The sequence below is a fragment of the Lolium perenne genome, chromosome 2 (assembly GCF_019359855.2).
Source record: "Lolium perenne isolate Kyuss_39 chromosome 2, Kyuss_2.0, whole genome shotgun sequence".
NCBI lineage: Eukaryota > Viridiplantae > Streptophyta > Magnoliopsida > Poales > Poaceae > Lolium > Lolium perenne.
Window position 1 is genome coordinate 122133530 of NC_067245.2, and position 16284 is coordinate 122149813.

The following is a 16284-nucleotide window of genomic DNA, read 5'->3' on the forward strand; positions in this document are numbered from 1 at the left end:
CTACCGCACGGACTCACTGAGTCGTGTTCATTGTTTTCGTAAGATCCAAGCTGAGTACAGCCGCCGGCGCTCAGGCCTTAAGTACAGGAGACTCCACTCACACACACGTTACATGCTCACTTGGCCCACTGCGGCCCAAGCAGCCACCCTGGTAGTTTGCGCGTCCTCGTGGGCCTGGTCTTGGTTTTCTCCTTGTCATCTGGAGGCCCAGCAACGGTGTGGCTGCCCCCTTGGGGTACCAGGTTGCTGACACTGCTTGATTAGCTTGGCAGACCAGCCCAACGAAAGTTTGAAGAACCAAAATGGCGCATGCGGTAGTAAGCAATCCAAAAAAAATAAAAAGCTACTAGGAGTAGTTTAATTCCTCGGTGTCAGCGTCGTGTCGCGTCTCTCCTCTCCCTTTCTCCTCCCTCCCTTCCCTTTGTCCTGGCACACCCGTCGCCTCTTGATTCCTCGGCCCCAATCAGCACCTCCCCACCTTTCCCCACCTGAATCAGCACCTCCGGCGGCGGTTTGCCTCGGCCGACCTTGTCGGCGGCGCGGCGCTCGTCAGCTCAGGTCAGGACCACCTTGCTGCTGAGTCGACTGACTATCGGTTCGGGTCGGCCGTCCAGCGGCGTGCGTGCTCCTGTTAGCGAGGCCGACGACGCGGTGAGCTATGCCCTCCCCTCCCCTCCCCTCTGGATTGAGCTGCTGCTTCGGCAAAAAGAAAAATACAATAGTGTGTTTGAGTTGCTCCTGAAAATTGCTGCTTTTGTTCTATGTCGCGTTTATCGTGGAATATCACTAGAACTTCTCTCTGGATTATCTAGCTTGTCCTTGCTTCGTACCATATTAATTTTGATGCACCTTTTCCTGCACAACAGCGATCTTCCATCACGTTATGCGCTAAACACAACGTGATGGCTTCATTCCTCAATCCTCACCTGGGTACTTTGACTTTTTTAAAGTACATACTCCAGTGTTTCATGTTTGTTGTTAAGTGTGATTATTGTGCTTCTGTGCAGGTTGAGCTGCATTTTTTTGCTAGGTCTTCTGCAACTATTGATGTCCTCCTTCTAAGATATAAAGGGAAAAAATAATCATTTGTTAGATACATGGACAAAATGGCAACGAGTTGTAGGTCTTGCTTAATCCTGATGCTTTAGTCGAGACGGCTTGATGGAACCTAGAAAAGATGATGCCCCGTACGCAGGTCAGGGCACTGTACATGGATCCTCAAGTTCAACATCTACCAGCTCCCCAGTTCCAGAGTACCCTGCTACAGGCACCGTTAAGCCTGTCCTTAATTTTTCAATCCAGACTGGGGAGGAGTTTGCTCTTGAATTCATGAGGGATCGAACTATATCCAAGAAGCCTCCGGTTCCTGTTATGCCTCGTGATCAAACTGCTGCAGCTGGTGCCAATCAAAAAAGTTCTAGAGGAATCCTTGGTGCTCACCGTACCGGAGCTGAAAGTAGGTTTGATGCATCAATTTATTTGACTACAGATAATCAGCAAGCCGGGGACTTTGAAAGAAGATCTGTTGATGAAAACGAAAATAGAACCAGGCACGTATCAACTAGATCGGCTCCACGAGCTCCATCTAGTGGTGGAAGTAGTCATGGACTGACCCATGGTTATGCTTCTTCTGGGGCCTCAGACTCCTCAAGAAAGATAAAAATTCTCTGTAGCTTTGGGGGGAAAATATTACCCCGACCAAGTGATGGGAAGCTTAGGTATGCTGGTGGCGAGACACGTATAATTCGAATCAATAGAAATACTTCCTGGCAGGAGCTCAAACAGAAGACGACAGCCATCTATAATCAACCTCATACTATCAAGTATCAGCTACCTGGTGAAGATCTTGATGCACTGATCTCAGTTTCGAATGATGAAGATTTGAGAAACATGATGGAGGAATGTGCCTTCCTTGATAGTGGCGAGAGGTCCCAGAAGCTTAGGATCTTTCTCGTGTCCTCGGTTGATTTTGATGACATGAATTTCAGCCTGGGCAGTATGGATAGCGATTCTGGGATCCAGTATGTTGTTGCCATCAACGGAATGGATATGGGAGCTGCAAAACCTTCAAGTGGGCATGCTTTAGTAAACACATCCATCAGCGAGTTTGATCAGTTCATTAACTTCAATGTTGACATTAATCAGGCAGATTTAAGGAATTACGGTTCCAGTTTGCATAATGTGACTGCATCAACTTCTACGCCTCCTGCTATGATGTCGAGACCAGTACCAGTGGGTCTATCCAGTGATAATACTGCAACTTTGTATTCTTACCTTAGCCATGGGATCCAGAATGTGCATGGTTCTGATTACTCTTATCCAACTTCCAGTGAAAGATTTAATGATAACGACGACCAGATGTCTATTCCTCTATCGGGCCCTTCAGACTTTAGATATGCTTCCCAATATGCACCTTATTCTGGAACTGCTTCACTGCGATCTTTTGAGCAACAGTTTTATGACGGTGGCATGAAGATAGGATCAATGAAGGAGGAAAAACAGGATTCTGTTAAAATGCCGCTTCAAAAGAATGGACTGGATTATTTTGAGTCTCTTGATAATCTGAATGCTCCTATGCTGGATCATGACTCTTCTGTTCCGAAATTTATGCATTCGGAAGTCCCTCCCATTGCTTCTGTTCAAGAAGGCTTAGCATCTTCTTTTCATCCAAGTTACAGTGCAAAGAGCCTAGATACTTATACAGCATCAAAAGCTATGTCTCCTACTCAGGGTTCAGAGTGTAATGAAGATGATCGCCAATCTAGTGAAGCTTTTGCATCTGGGTGTTCTGAATTTCAAGTTGACATGTCAGATCACAGCAATAAGAATTCACCACCTCACCCTGGACGAGTTTTTCATTCTGACTGGATTCCAAGGGAGCAGGCAGGGGTTCTGAACCGGTTATCTAAATCTGATGATCCACTTAATTCTCAGATTCTGATTCTTCAGTCACAATCTCGTGTGGTAAATGAACCCATTGCAGAAGCCATTGATCCTGCAGTTGAGGGGAATGAAAAAACAAATTTAGCCACATGGGCAATAAATTTTAACGATCCAGCTACTGTTGATAGTCTCACACAGTTTGAAAAAGAATACAGCAATACTGCACAACATACTTCTTTTAATAAACAACTGGTTGGCGAGAAGATGTCCTCGAAAGATATGAGTATGCATACACCAGAAAAGATTGTAGCCAGAGGTAAACCGACCAAGATAACTGGTGATGGCATAGAAGCAGCTAATCTGTGGGGAGATCATGCTGATATGGGACATCATTTTAGTCGGGATACTCCCAAGCCTGCGTTGTCAACTGATGTTGAATGTGATCTAGTTGTGCCAAGTTCCACCAGTACAGTTAATGATTCTCATAAGGAACCAATTGTCCCTAAAACAGATAAAAGAGACATTGCTGGTGGTACTGGTGAGAGGACTTCCCCTGACATTCTTTCTGATTTCTTTGCCAACGCTAACGCTGTAGTGCAATCACGTCCTTTTAATGATCCTGTCCTTAGCTTGAACATGCCTAACTATGAACCCCAGAGGTGGTCATTCTTCAGAAATCTTGCACAAAATGAGTTTCAACATAAAGACCGGGACAACCTGGCAAAGATTGAGGAAGGATCTTATCCTTTTGGACGTTTAGAGCACGATGCATTTAATGTGAAGAATTTTCCTCCTCTGGATGATATTAGTGTCGAAATACTTCCAGTGTCTTCCAGCTCCAATGTTGACTCTACTATTTTGCCTCCAGCTTTTATCCCATCACAAACCAACAATGCACCAGCACCTGTGAGGAAGAATGTTGAAGGGCTTCAGGTTGATAACCCTTTTCCAAATATGCATGAGATGATGCCATCTGTTCCTGAGTTTGAGGTATGCTGAAGTCTGAAATCCTTATTTTGTGACATTGGTGGTGCATAAATTTAGGACTATTTTACTTTGTTTCAGGAGACAACATTTGAAGAGGGCAGAGCTGTTGGACCAGTAATGGATGCTTCTTTTGTCGATAATGATTTTGAATACTTGCAGGTATAAATGGCTTTCAGTTGCAGGGAAGTTTATGCACTGTCTTTGACTCTTTAGTGATGTCTTTTACATATTACTTGGTTGTATTCTACAGTTACTATAACACTGAGTTGATCATGACAAACCAGCATATTCTTTCCTTTGTGCTGACAAGCCTTACATCAGTTAAGTCAGTGACAAGCGGAAAACAGAAACTGTTGAAAGATATGAAATAAATAGCTAAAACCAGGGATAATAAACCAGCCTTCTCACTTGTTTGAAATTGTCTAAATCCAACCGTAAAAAAAATTATTTAGATCCACCATGGGAAAGTAATTACCTGATTCCCAATTTTTTTGTTCAATGATCTTTCAAAAAACATTTAAATCTATGATTTCATGCTCATAGCTGGTTACTAATTCTTCTCTGGTCAAACCAGCTATTTGCCTTTTCTGGTTATTGCTGGTCTGGAACTCATGTCAAACCTCAAGCAAAGCCTTAGAATCTTATAGTGCATGAAACATCATTTCACTATCTTACAAATAGAGATTTAACCTAGAAGAGTGTTGATATGGTCATAACTCTAAGAAAACGTTATGTGTGATGCTTTGCTATTCAAAGCATCTGTGAGCAAAAAGGACATGAGCCATGGTTTGAGATGCCACGCCTGGTGACATGGTGTCTGTGGTCCAGATCCGGCGCTGCATAGCGAGCCCAAGGAAGGAAGAACCGGCATTTGGGCGGCGCCCCTTTCCATAGTGTTGTAGTAACGGAAGAAGGTCTGACGTAAAAAAGAAAGTTCGATTAGCCAATTAATTAATAGATGTGCCTAACAAACTTGGTGATTAATAATATATTGTCCAATAGCAACAAGACTAGATAATGAACTTTTTTTTTTCGAAATGGAGATAATGAACTTTTGGCACCCCCATCTGTATAGAAGACCTTCAATCCTCCATGGGTGCACAGGGAACTTGGGCGGAGACCATGGTTTTCAAGGCGTTGCCTTATGGACGCTTAGGCACCTGGCAGCGCCTTAGCATTTTGCCTGCCTTAGACGCTTAAGTGTCCGCCTTAGCCGTCAAGGAGGGGGTTAATTTCTTATGATGGCTTATCGCCTTGGAAACATTGGCAGAGACTTGCACTTGCCTATGTCGACGGCTGAAGAGAAGCCACCTGAAACAGCTAAGGACCCCGGAGCGTTGCGACAAAATGGAACAACTCTTTCTTTATTTCAGAATTGGCATATCCTTAGCCATTTCAGATGCCCTGGCATCGAGGCGCCAATGTAAACGAACTGGCATCTCCGTTTAAAGTTTCCCGATGGGGGTGCCATAGTTCATTTTCTAGTCTCATTGATAAGACAAAAATTTAAGGAGGTAATGAACAAATGCAACGCGGCCCAATTGGAAAGTTATTAGAATTCTGTGATCCCTAGTTTGCAACTGCCATGCGCTTGCTGTTGCTTCCATCCTTCAGAGTGCACATGACATTTCTCCTCTTCTATGCAGCAGCTTGTTTTGAGCTGTTGGGTGGTGGTCATGGTTAGAGCTGTTGGTACTAGGACTGCCCTTTTGGTGTTGCAAAATGCTATGGAGATTGTTCACAGAGTAGAAAAGTAATGCAAAACAGCAATCCTTGGTGATTTTCTGTTGTGTTCGTGTCAATGTGTGGATGCTGTGACAGCCTAGGAGGTGGAACCTTAAGATAACGCTGGCCTGATGTGGCATGGTTTTTCGCAGCCATGACCAGTGGGACCAGATATGACGTCAAGGTTGGTAATGGAGACATGGCCAGCACCTGCATTATATCCGTCAGTGTCACCATCGTATTCTCCATCCTGGACTTCATCTTTGCAACCAGTGGATTGTTCCCAAATCAGCTCCCATACCAATTGTTATGTTCCTTAGTGTGTAATGAGGGTAAACAGCTGTCACATGGAGGTTATACTGCGACGAATGAGTTGGTTTATTCATCTTCTTAATCTGAAAGCATTCTTTCTGTCCTCTCAAACCGATGATGACCTAATAAACTTGGTTATATCTATGATGGAACTAACTGAAAATTATTAGCCGTCGGAAGTTAAGGATTTCTTCTCCATGGTCTCGAAAAAAAGTTGAGGATTTATATTGCCAGGTGCTGTTTGTTGCTGCCATCTTCATAGCACATTACAATCATGGACTATGATAAAAATGATTGAACTGTGCATGCACTTACATTCAATTGAACTCCAACTTTATGGCGCTATTATGTGAATACTTAGCACCACAATTAAATGAAATCAAGATGTTTGAGTGACAGATTCAATGCATCTTGGCAAACATTTTGGCTTGAGTTGCAGAAAAAATACCATGTCTGACCGATATTTTCACATGTCACGACTCATCACCTTTTGACATGCTTCCCATTGCGCCAGCCCATATATCATTGCAGCACTAGTCCACATATTTTGCTGGGTGCACTTACCGGTGCAGAGGCTGGTTATCTTTTCACAAAGAACCTGTTGTTATAGGCGGTTGGCTTGTTGCACATTTTACTGGTCCATTTATTTGTCCTGATCGGACAGGCCTCGTGATAGGTGGATGTTGGTTGTAGCCGCCATGCAAGTAGATGAGTGACAAGGCAGGTTCTGTAAGTGGCAGAGCGTGGCTGGAATATTAGCATCGGCCGAATCGTCACTCCACAGTGGTAGTATGGGCCAATGGAGCCATATCTCTTAAATGGACCATTATTTACCATATTTGGTGGGTCAAATAAGCTGATAAAAACGAATTTCACTTTGAGAAGACTGATCCAGCACCCAGGTTGGTTTCCAGGAGGCACCGCCGGTGGTTCTGTTGTGATATATTTATATCTTCTAATATATCATGGGACTGACAGGAAACTAGTAAAACAAAAGTAGAACTATGACAGTACATTAATTCATCAAAAGAACCTGTGCTATCATGTACAAGCAACTGTGTAAAGCACTAAAAACTCAATAAAAAACTGGTTAGGACACAATGCTCATTTGATGGTGGACATATGGTGACACTAATGACAGTGCAGTCTGTCGACAACAGTGCTACGACCGCATATTATAATTGTTGTTTTTTACTTCTACTTATGCAGATTTTGGTTCCTTCTTTCTGCCTTAATGAGTTAAAGGACCAAGTAGGCCATGTCAAAATTTCTACCCTAGCCCAAAATAGAAGGAAAATAGCAACTGCTAAGTGACATGTTATAGGATACCACCACATACCATTGATAGCATCATTTCTGTCCATAGTATTTGAGCTCTGCAGCTGCTATAGGGTCACAGTGACCCATTAATTAAGTAAAACGGATCAAAGAAAAGAAGATATGATAAGCACTTAGATGGACTTATGCAATGTAAAGTTTTATTACTTGCTTATAAGATGAAACACAGTACATGTGAAGTTTTAACGTTGGACATTACAATGAAATTATTAGTCCCTCTTTACTCTTTTTTTATACTTAGCTTGAAAATATGCTAACTTTGATATTCTATAGACCTTTGGAACTTGGAAGTAGACTACAAGACATCAATTTGTTTAAGTGTTCAATTGTACACATTTGTACTTACAAAATCTGGTAGAATGAAATTCCAAAACTCAGTTACATGATTTGAATATATTGAACAAAAATCAACTATAACTAGAATCTTGATTTTGAATACTTGAATTTGCTATTAAACATACCCACAGCTTGATCGAGTGTTTTCCTTATCTTTCTGTAATCTGCTTCAGGAAAATAGTCCTGACAGGAGCCTTAGCCTTGTTTAAACATTTTTGTTTCACAAAAAATGGTCAGGTTTATTCATCCTCTCCTGCAGTTGATTTTTTTTGCTTCTTGTTAGATTTACACTGAATTTGTTATACACATTAATCTTGTGATAATCTCTGTTTGATATATCCCCATGTTATCACTGGGCCAGGGTTTCTGTGTGCATTAATGATGTATTTCATGTTAGTTGTTTGAGAATTTCCAGATGTTAAAATTTGTTAGAAAGCGTATTATATTCTCTTTCAGTGTCCAACAGTTGTGGCTAGAGAGCGTACATTGAAACCTCCTGTACATTTGGTTAATTTTCGCTCTATTATCTCACTGGAATCTGAATTTTTTTAAAAAATCTTCATAGATTATCAAGAATGAAGACCTTGAAGAACTTAGGGAACTTGGTTCTGGCACATTTGGAACTGTATACCATGGGAAATGGAGGGGGAGTGATGTGGCCATTAAGAGAATAAAGAAAAGCTGTTTTGCAGGGCGATCTTCTGAGCTAGAAAGATTAGTAAGCTCCACTCCAGCTTCGTTTGCATGTACTGATATCATTCCCATCATATTTACATCTCTAATATGGCAGTAGATCATGAGCATGAAAGGCTACAACACAAAACTATTGCAGTATGGCAGGTCATTTTAGGGACTTTAGGGCAGAAAGTACCTTTTGCTCTCGAGCTCCAATGCTCTCGTCATTTTGAAACAAATTAGAATGCATTTTTACAAGTTATCAAAAAAGCTGAAAATAATTATGGAGATTGTTAATGATACATCTTACAATCATGCAAAATCTCAACCCGAAATTCTTTTTATTTTGTGCTAGACAAAAATAACAAAATCTGATATGTTTTGGAGATTTGAAAATGACTACTCAGATTTACACTTTTATCATTTTTGTGTAGCTCAGAATATAAACTATTTAAAATTGATATTTTACACGTTTGTGGGATACATCATTGGCTATAAGTAGATTTTTTCATAACTTTTTAAAGCTCAAAAATTTGATTTTTTTAAAAACGAGATCACTGGTGCCCATGTGCACCAAATCTCTATCCACTTTAGGGTTACTATTTTGTAGTGATGCCATGTGTTGACAATCTCTACATGTAGGAGACTAAACAGGAATACAGGATACAGATATGCCCAGACGTTGATTAATATATCCTCACTCCTAGCATTGCTCAAAATAAAATTTACCAGACATGCTGATTATCAAATTTTACTACCATATTTTTTGTTTACTAGGCAAATGAATTCTGGCGTGAAGCTGAAATCCTCTCAAAGCTTCACCACCCTAATGTTGTGGCTTTTTATGGCGTTGTGAAAGATGGGCCAGGTGGTACCTTGGCAACTGTAACTGAGTTTATGGTTAATGGTTCTCTTCGGCATGTCTTGCAGCGAAACAAGTAATTTCCCAATGTGCTTCTTTATATTCAACTTATTCTCATTGTTTGTGACGAAGTATTTTTGTGACTGGCAGAAACCTTGATCGGCGTAAGCGGCTTATCATAGCAATGGATGCAGCATTTGGACTGGAGTATTTGCACTCGAAAAATATTGTGCACTTTGATTTGAAGTGCGATAACTTGCTCGTGAATCTTAAAGATCAGTCGCGCCCTATATGTAAAGTGAGATGCAGTTCAGTTTGTAGCATCTCAGTGCTTTCCACGCATTTTTCATTCAAATGATTGATTTGCTTCCCATTCATTCTTGTGAATTTTGCCATTTCTGTTCAGGTTGGTGATTTTGGGTTATCCAAAATTAAAAGAAACACCCTGGTTTCAGGTGGTGTAAGGGGGACCCTCCCATGGATGGCCCCGGAATTACTCAACGGGGGAAGCAATAAGGTGTCTGAGAAGGTAATAATTTTTTGCGTACTTATTTGGCAAGTCTTGATGTTTCAAACGATTTACCCCTCTTAATTTTATGGCATTAATATAAAATTCGTTTCAGTTCTATGTAAGAAGTTAGATTTAGGACTGACTTGTATTGCTGCCACGGATACAGGTTGATGTATTTTCCTTTGGCATTGTCATGTGGGAAATCCTCACTGGAGAAGAACCATATGCCAATATGCATTATGGTGCAATTATAGGTATGTAATTAATCCCCCACAGCATTTTGCAAGCAGTTTGCTCTAAGTTGAAATGTTTTTCTTTTCCTTTGTTTCATTTCCTTTCTCTTCTATTGGCCCAAAGTAACACCGCTAGGTTAATCAATTTGAACAAAGCGGCAACGGAAGGCAAAATAAAGTGGTACATAGCCTGTCACATGTTAGGTTTTAATTAAATCTGTGGGCACGTGGTGCTAAATTTGGTTTCCTCCTTATTTCAGCATGATATTATTATCTGAGAGTTAAATTTGGTGCCCTTTTGCACCATATAAATCTTGTGCTTATCTTTAACTGTTCTTATGCGAATTCGGTTCCTTTTCAGGACCATGCATTTTTTTCGTTCTTGTATTTTTTTTTCTCCTTCATTGTTATATGTGATATGGGGCTCTTGAAACTCATGTTGCAGGGGGAATCGTAAACAACACATTGAGGCCGCATGTGCCAGCCTCATGTGACCCGGAGTGGAGAAGACTAATGGAGCAATGCTGGGCCCCGGATCCGGCACAACGCCCGGCCTTCACAGAGATTGCTGGGCGACTCCGTTCCATGTCTGTCGCGGCAAGTCAGGCAAAGGCAAGCTCCAAATAAAGGATGCAGGTGGATTACTTGTTTTATGCTCCAAATTATGGCTTTTATTTTTATTGAAAGTTTATGCATACGTGTATGTTATAGAGGTGTAAAGTTAGTCATTAGTGCTCTCATTTATACCATCTCATGAACTGGTCTGTATCCAGTTACATTTTTACATGACGATTTATTTGGGGGTTGTATGATGTACAAAGCTTAACTTGGACTTTGCTGAAACATTATCTTGTAAAGCTCCTTGTCATAAGCAGAAAACAGAGGTGAAAGTGTATGCAGAATGCTTATAGAGATACTATACTATATACTGTACAATTAGGCCTTGTACTAGATACTATACTATATTCTAAGATAACGAGTGCCTGTTTCTAGACCTTGTTCGGTATTATGTGTGTATTTGACATTTACTGGGTATTTTATTGTAAGCATGAGAAGTTGCACACCCCGTATGATAAAACATTCAATTTGTTGCCAGCCACTACCTTATTCATTTCTGTAAGAGTATTTTAATTAAGTTGGCAGGATCAAGAGAATGGCACATGGAAATCACGATCACTCCTGTTTTTTGTTAATATCTTGGGAAGTAATAGTATCAGTGCGAATGTTTATTGTACTCATCAGGGAAAAAAAATACTCCAATATTTGCTTTGGTCCTTGTACTTATTTATATATATCTTCAAACAATGCCTGGAAGGCTAAAGATCCTTGAATTTTGAGATAGATGGAGCAGTTGTTCTTAGTAGTATTTGCACTTGAAATCCCTCCATATTTACGAGAAGGTTAAAATCCCTTGGTTAAACAAATAAAAAAAGATGCGGTACACATTATATTTGAGACTAATTTGTCTCTAATTTTGTTTTAATATTGATAAGCCTCTGTGCAGTTATTTTGAGGTGGATCAAATAACGAATTTTGTTACTATCCCAAATTCGAGGTGATTAAATAATAAATTTAGTCTCAAATATAATGTGTACCGCGTCTCAAATATGAATTTAGTCTAAAATATAATGGGTACCCTCTTACTATCCCAAATTCGAGGTGATTAAATAATGAATTTTGCTAGAGCCAATCAATATTGGGCTTCAGTTTTAGATTAAACATACACTACTACAGTAGTTGGTTGCCAATCCTGAACATTTTTTCATGTAAAATGGATCGTGCGTCCATTAATAACCGCGCACATGCTCGCCGACCACTGCTAAAGAAGTTCCAGCCGATTGAGGCAAAAGAGGACGCCTAGAGTTCCAGGATTTGCACGTAGCAAGACCCAATAAATGGTGATTTATTTATTTCATTTATGTGTAGGAATCTTTGTTTAATTGAAGTTAGGCAAATATAGTACGGAGTAACAAGCACCAGTTATGTGATTGGAATTATGGCAGTACTAGGTGTCTAAAGTTTACACTATGACAATACCAATGTATGTCAGTTGCCTAACAAACTGTTGGTCATGTGTACAGTTCAGCCACGTCTACATAATTTATTTTTTGTAGAGTACATTATTTTGCCGCTTTGCCCAGAAAAAGTTAAGGATTTCAGAGCAATCAAAGACCCGTTTGTTTCAGTTTTGACGGCAGCTGCTACACTTTCTTTGTACTTACAACACCAAGACGGCAAGACTCACACAAGAAAAAGATATAGTGCGCAAGTGGTGGTGCTAACTTTGGATTTTGGATATCTGATCTCACCCTAGGGACGCACCGCGGTTATATAAGCAACCACATTCCCCTCGCCTCCTTCCCGCCATAAACTAAGAAACCCCATAGCATAACACACCCACAGCCCACCCACCCCACGACGGTCGTGGACGATGAGGTGCGCCACGGTGGCTGTCGTCATTGCCTTCACCGTCCTTGCCATCGCCGCTGCATCCACGGGCGCCACTGCCGCCGGCAGGGGGAAGCCGCGCGCTCCCGCTTCCCGCGGCGTGTACATCGTGACGGTGAAGCCCTTGGCCGGCGCCGTCGACAGCCGAGCGTACTATATAAGCATCCTCGCCGCCGTGGTTGGAAGGTATACATATCAAGGAGCATTTTCTATCGTCCGAGCTAGAGAGTTCTTTTTTCTTCTTCTGAGCAGTTCTGTTTCTATTTTGTTCATTCTCCAAGCAAGGAGAAGGCGGAGGAGGCGTTGATCTACAGCTATACGACAGCACTCAGCGGGTTCGCGGCGAAGCTCACGCCGGCGCAGCTCGCCGTGTTGCGGAGTGAGTTCGCTAGTTCACTTCTCTTGCTTCTCTCCTCTCACAGTCCCTTAGTTAATCTGTCTTCAGAGAAACATTTAATTAATCTTCTTTCAGCAGTAAATCAACATCTTGAATCCTTGACTAACGTGCAACGGAATCTTCTCTTCCAGCGAAATGCCCCGTTGATTTCCTTAGCTTTCTTTACCAGTAAATCTTGCCCTGGTTTTCGCATGGCCGCGATCGATGCACAGTAGATGGTCAACAATTCTTGTTAAGAGCAATTGGGTAATTATAGTCAGACCTGTTGGCAATGCCGAGGTCAATGCAAGGCGTACTTCACTTTTTTTTTCGATAAAGGCGTACTTCACTGTTAACACTACTCCGTAATCAAGTCCTTCAGAAAGCAACCTAGAAAGGTGTAACCTGAAGTAACCTTTTGGTGTAATTTTTTTAAACCGAAGTATACAACCTTCCTGGCAATATATCCAAACTACGATCAGTCACTTAGAAACCTTGGTGCTCTCTTTTTCCCCTTTGTCAACAAGACAATCAAACTTTTGGCGTCCAGCTCTGTTATCAAACTGAAAATACTTTCGGTTTCCACTAACTCTGTCATGGTCGAACAATCTATTTAACATTATATGGTTCACCTTTTATTATAGAAACTATATATAGTTACCTAATCTTATCACTTGTACTGGTGCATTTACCTGCTACTAATATCTGAGAACTCACGGCCGTCCTTTTTTGTCCTTTCCAGAGCACCCTGACGTCCTCCAGGCTCTGCCTGACGTGAAGTACTCCCTTCATGATCACGACAATCTAAACTGAACAAGAGACTTAATTTTCCCTGCAATGAGGTTTTATTCACAGTTCTGTGTTGCAGACTTGCAGTAGCACTTGTGTTGAACAGTATTTTTCCGATAAAAGAAATATATTAATATCAAAAGATACCAATTACACCCAGCATCTGCAACAACGCACCACCCTAATGGCACTACGGATGCACACAGCCAAAAACAAGAAAAAGAAAACTAAGACAAAAAAAGTCCCGCTACAGTATTTCGGGCCTAACAACAGCAATACATCCACCACCAAGACAACACCTGAAATACAGACTCTCCAAAAATGACGCCTCCAAGAAGGGAACAATGCTCTAACACCGTCGACGCCCGATCAAAGATCTTAGGTTTTCACCCTGAAGATAGTCTCCGCTCTCAAAACAATGCCTCCAACAAGGTCATTGCCAGGCACAACCAGTTAAGGCCAGACCTTGGGTTTTCACCCTGAAAGGTAGGATTCTGAACTTCACCTGTGTTGTCGCCCCCACTTTCATACCGTTGCTGTGAAGCCCGGAACACCAAGCAAGTCCCTCAACAACGCAGAGACTTGAACCTCCCTTAGCTAGTCCTCCCCTCAGGCCTTCATGAAATTCTCTTCTTCTGACTTTCATCATGGATCCATAGTCACTTGATGTCAACACAGAAAAAGAGCTTCGCGCCGCTCCCTCCAGACCAATCGGTCGGAATAAAAGCATGGGTGCGCACGACCGAATACCACCGATCCAGCAAACTCCAGGCAAAAAGCACTGTTACATTCGCCGGCAGAGCCTTCCGGAACTCAACACACCGGCCAGATCATGAGTCCAGGCCTCCGGTAGGTCCTCCTCTACACGCAAGAAAGGCCCTAGGACCGCCTCCTTTATTCAGGCCGGACCCCCACGTCGGCGACCATCCTGGGCTGGCCACTCCAACCCTCCACTAGCGACATCAACCATTTCTCTGTGTTTTGGGACTGTCTAACCATCATCTAGATGAAAACGTAATTGGGCTCAAGTCATATATTTTCATTCTAGTAATTCTCAATCCTGACCAGCCTTCTCAATCCCGATCAGTCCCTCATTCCCGCAGATCACATCAACCATTTCTGCTCAGTTCCGATCAGTTCGGTTTTATTTGCTTGGCTTTTTTACAACTAGCCGTGACTAAAAAAAACCAAGGTTTTCACGCCCCTGGTAGTTTACACAGGAACTTGGAAGAAATTATGGGCCTTGTAGGCCACCTGCCAAAAGGAAGATGAGCCTGCACTTTCTCGGCCTCTTTCTATGTCTGCTTCCACGTCAACATTCTTCTTCTTCCTTCCCACATAAACATGAAAAAAACACGAGGGGGAACGGGAGATCAGATCAAAAAAGGAGGGAGAAAAATCCAGAAAAAAAGGGATGCACGGTTCAGGGGAACGGGAACACCTACAACAACATGAAAGAATTCGCAGATTGGCAATCATCTGGATCTTCCCCAAGCAAAACACAGAGATGTACCCGCTACACCACCTTCTCCTTTGACACTGCCTCTTCTCTTCATCTATCTTGATCAAGTGGGTGGTCTTTCTTGATTGTCTTGATCTACACATAAATGATTGATAGTTTTAGCTGTTTATTGCATGAAAACTCCAATTAAACTAACTATTGAAGAAAGAGCTAGGTACATGAACTGAAAATTACACTGCACCTAAGATCAGTAACAAACTATAGACTTCAGCACATGAGATCTCAAACAGAAATGGTCTTTCAAAACTGAAAAAACTATCCTGATGAATGTAGAGGGCATAATCAGCCTGGATAGTGTGGACTACATGCTACAAATCACTTATGCAGTAGAAAAGACACTTCAAAAAAATGAAAACTATCTACTATCCCTGTGAATGTAGTAACAACCAACTCACAATAACTTGTTAGTGCGATATACATGTACTGAAACTAATGTTCTTTGAGTGGCTAAGCCAAAAATAACGTGCTTTAATTTACGTGCACCAAAAATCTTCGATTCAGCTTGCGGCACCGAGCATAGTTTTCTATGAACTAATAATTACACTGCAAGAACTGATATAACTAAGAATAACTAACCACTCATGAAGTAACTAACAAAGCTAAGAGACTTCGGCACATATGAGGTAAATAAAAAAGTGTATTGAAACTGGCAACTCTTATATTAGACTGAAAACCCTCTTTGATCAAGTATGTACTGCAACTCTGGAATTAGGGTAGCTTTGCCCAGCGGCAAAAGCATGAAGGATGTGGCAGTCGAACAAATACTGATTACACCTCTTCACCGAACATAAGCTCGAAAAAGGAATGGCGAGTAAAAGAGGAAATAAAGCAACTTCTGGATATTGAATCCCAAAGCAACTTGGAGAGAAACTTAAAGAAACATTCATATAGAAACTTAAAGAAACATTCATATATAATCTCATAAAGGAGGGAACAGATAGTAACTTTGTTAAAAAATAACTAAAAATGCAGAAAAGAATCTACAAAACATTTATAAAAGGACCTTAATTAGATCAAGAATAGATACATGGGCATAAAAGGAATGAACATGTATAAACACAAAAAAAAAGATAGTTACCCTCAACTCGGTGGTTTTCATATGCATCTCTTTCTTCAGGGATTATACCAAAAAGTTCAGGCTCGTTCTCAAAATCAAACATAATCTTGTCACCAACATTCAACACATAATCGCTAACAAATTTCTTGTATCCAGTACACGTGCATGCAGAATGAGTTGAGAAAAAAATATTGAATGTGAAGAAAGAGTGACAAAGAATTGAGAAGAGT

At 41.3% G+C, this 16284-nt stretch overlaps 2 protein-coding genes across 6 annotated transcripts; both read left to right on the forward strand.

Moving 5' to 3' along the window:
* The first annotated feature begins 319 nt into the window (after positions 1 to 319).
* On the forward strand, positions 320 to 10859 carry LOC127333524 (uncharacterized). 5 transcript variants are annotated; one of them, XM_051359904.2, is made up of 10 exons: positions 329 to 651; positions 1008 to 3421; positions 3752 to 3873; positions 3952 to 4029; positions 8147 to 8299; positions 9034 to 9194; positions 9269 to 9416; positions 9525 to 9647; positions 9796 to 9883; positions 10308 to 10859. In XM_051359904.2, the coding sequence occupies exons 2-10, from the start codon at positions 1162 to 1164 to the stop codon at positions 10487 to 10489; spliced, it is 3315 nt and encodes a 1104-aa protein (XP_051215864.1). In that variant the 5' UTR covers positions 329 to 651; positions 1008 to 1161; the 3' UTR covers positions 10490 to 10859. The 5 variants fall into 5 exon arrangements, with proteins under 5 accessions (XP_051215865.1, XP_051215862.1, XP_051215864.1 ...); XM_051359903.2 differs by having other exon boundaries at positions 331 to 651; positions 3949 to 4029; XM_051359902.2 differs by having other exon boundaries at positions 328 to 651; positions 1008 to 3873.
* A 1359-nt stretch (positions 10860 to 12218) lies between these two features.
* LOC127333523 (uncharacterized) lies at positions 12219 to 13634 on the forward strand. Its single transcript, XM_051359899.2, has 3 exons — positions 12219 to 12496; positions 12592 to 12689; positions 13429 to 13634. Exons 1-3 carry the CDS (start codon positions 12294 to 12296, stop codon positions 13497 to 13499), a joined length of 372 nt encoding a protein of 123 aa, XP_051215859.1. The 5' UTR covers positions 12219 to 12293; the 3' UTR covers positions 13500 to 13634.
* Positions 13635 to 16284: the final 2650 nt, after the last annotated feature.

Excerpts from the sequence above, each read along its gene's own strand:
- LOC127333523 (XM_051359899.2), top strand. The coding sequence starts at position 12,294 with ATGAGGTGCGCCACGGTGGCTGTCGTCATTGCCTTCACCGTCCTTGCC. Across the intron at positions 12,497-12,591 it reads CTCGCCGCCGTGGTTGGAAG|CAAGGAGAAGGCGGAGGAGG; the intron begins GTATACATATCA and ends TCATTCTCCAAG. Across the intron at positions 12,690-13,428 it reads GCAGCTCGCCGTGTTGCGGA|AGCACCCTGACGTCCTCCAG; the intron begins GTGAGTTCGCTA and ends TGTCCTTTCCAG.
- LOC127333524 (XM_051359901.2), top strand. The coding sequence starts at position 1,162 with ATGGAACCTAGAAAAGATGATGCCCCGTACGCAGGTCAGGGCACTGTA. Across the intron at positions 9,417-9,524 it reads AGTCGCGCCCTATATGTAAA|GTTGGTGATTTTGGGTTATC; the intron begins GTGAGATGCAGT and ends ATTTCTGTTCAG. Across the intron at positions 9,884-10,307 it reads GCATTATGGTGCAATTATAG|GGGGAATCGTAAACAACACA; the intron begins GTATGTAATTAA and ends CTCATGTTGCAG.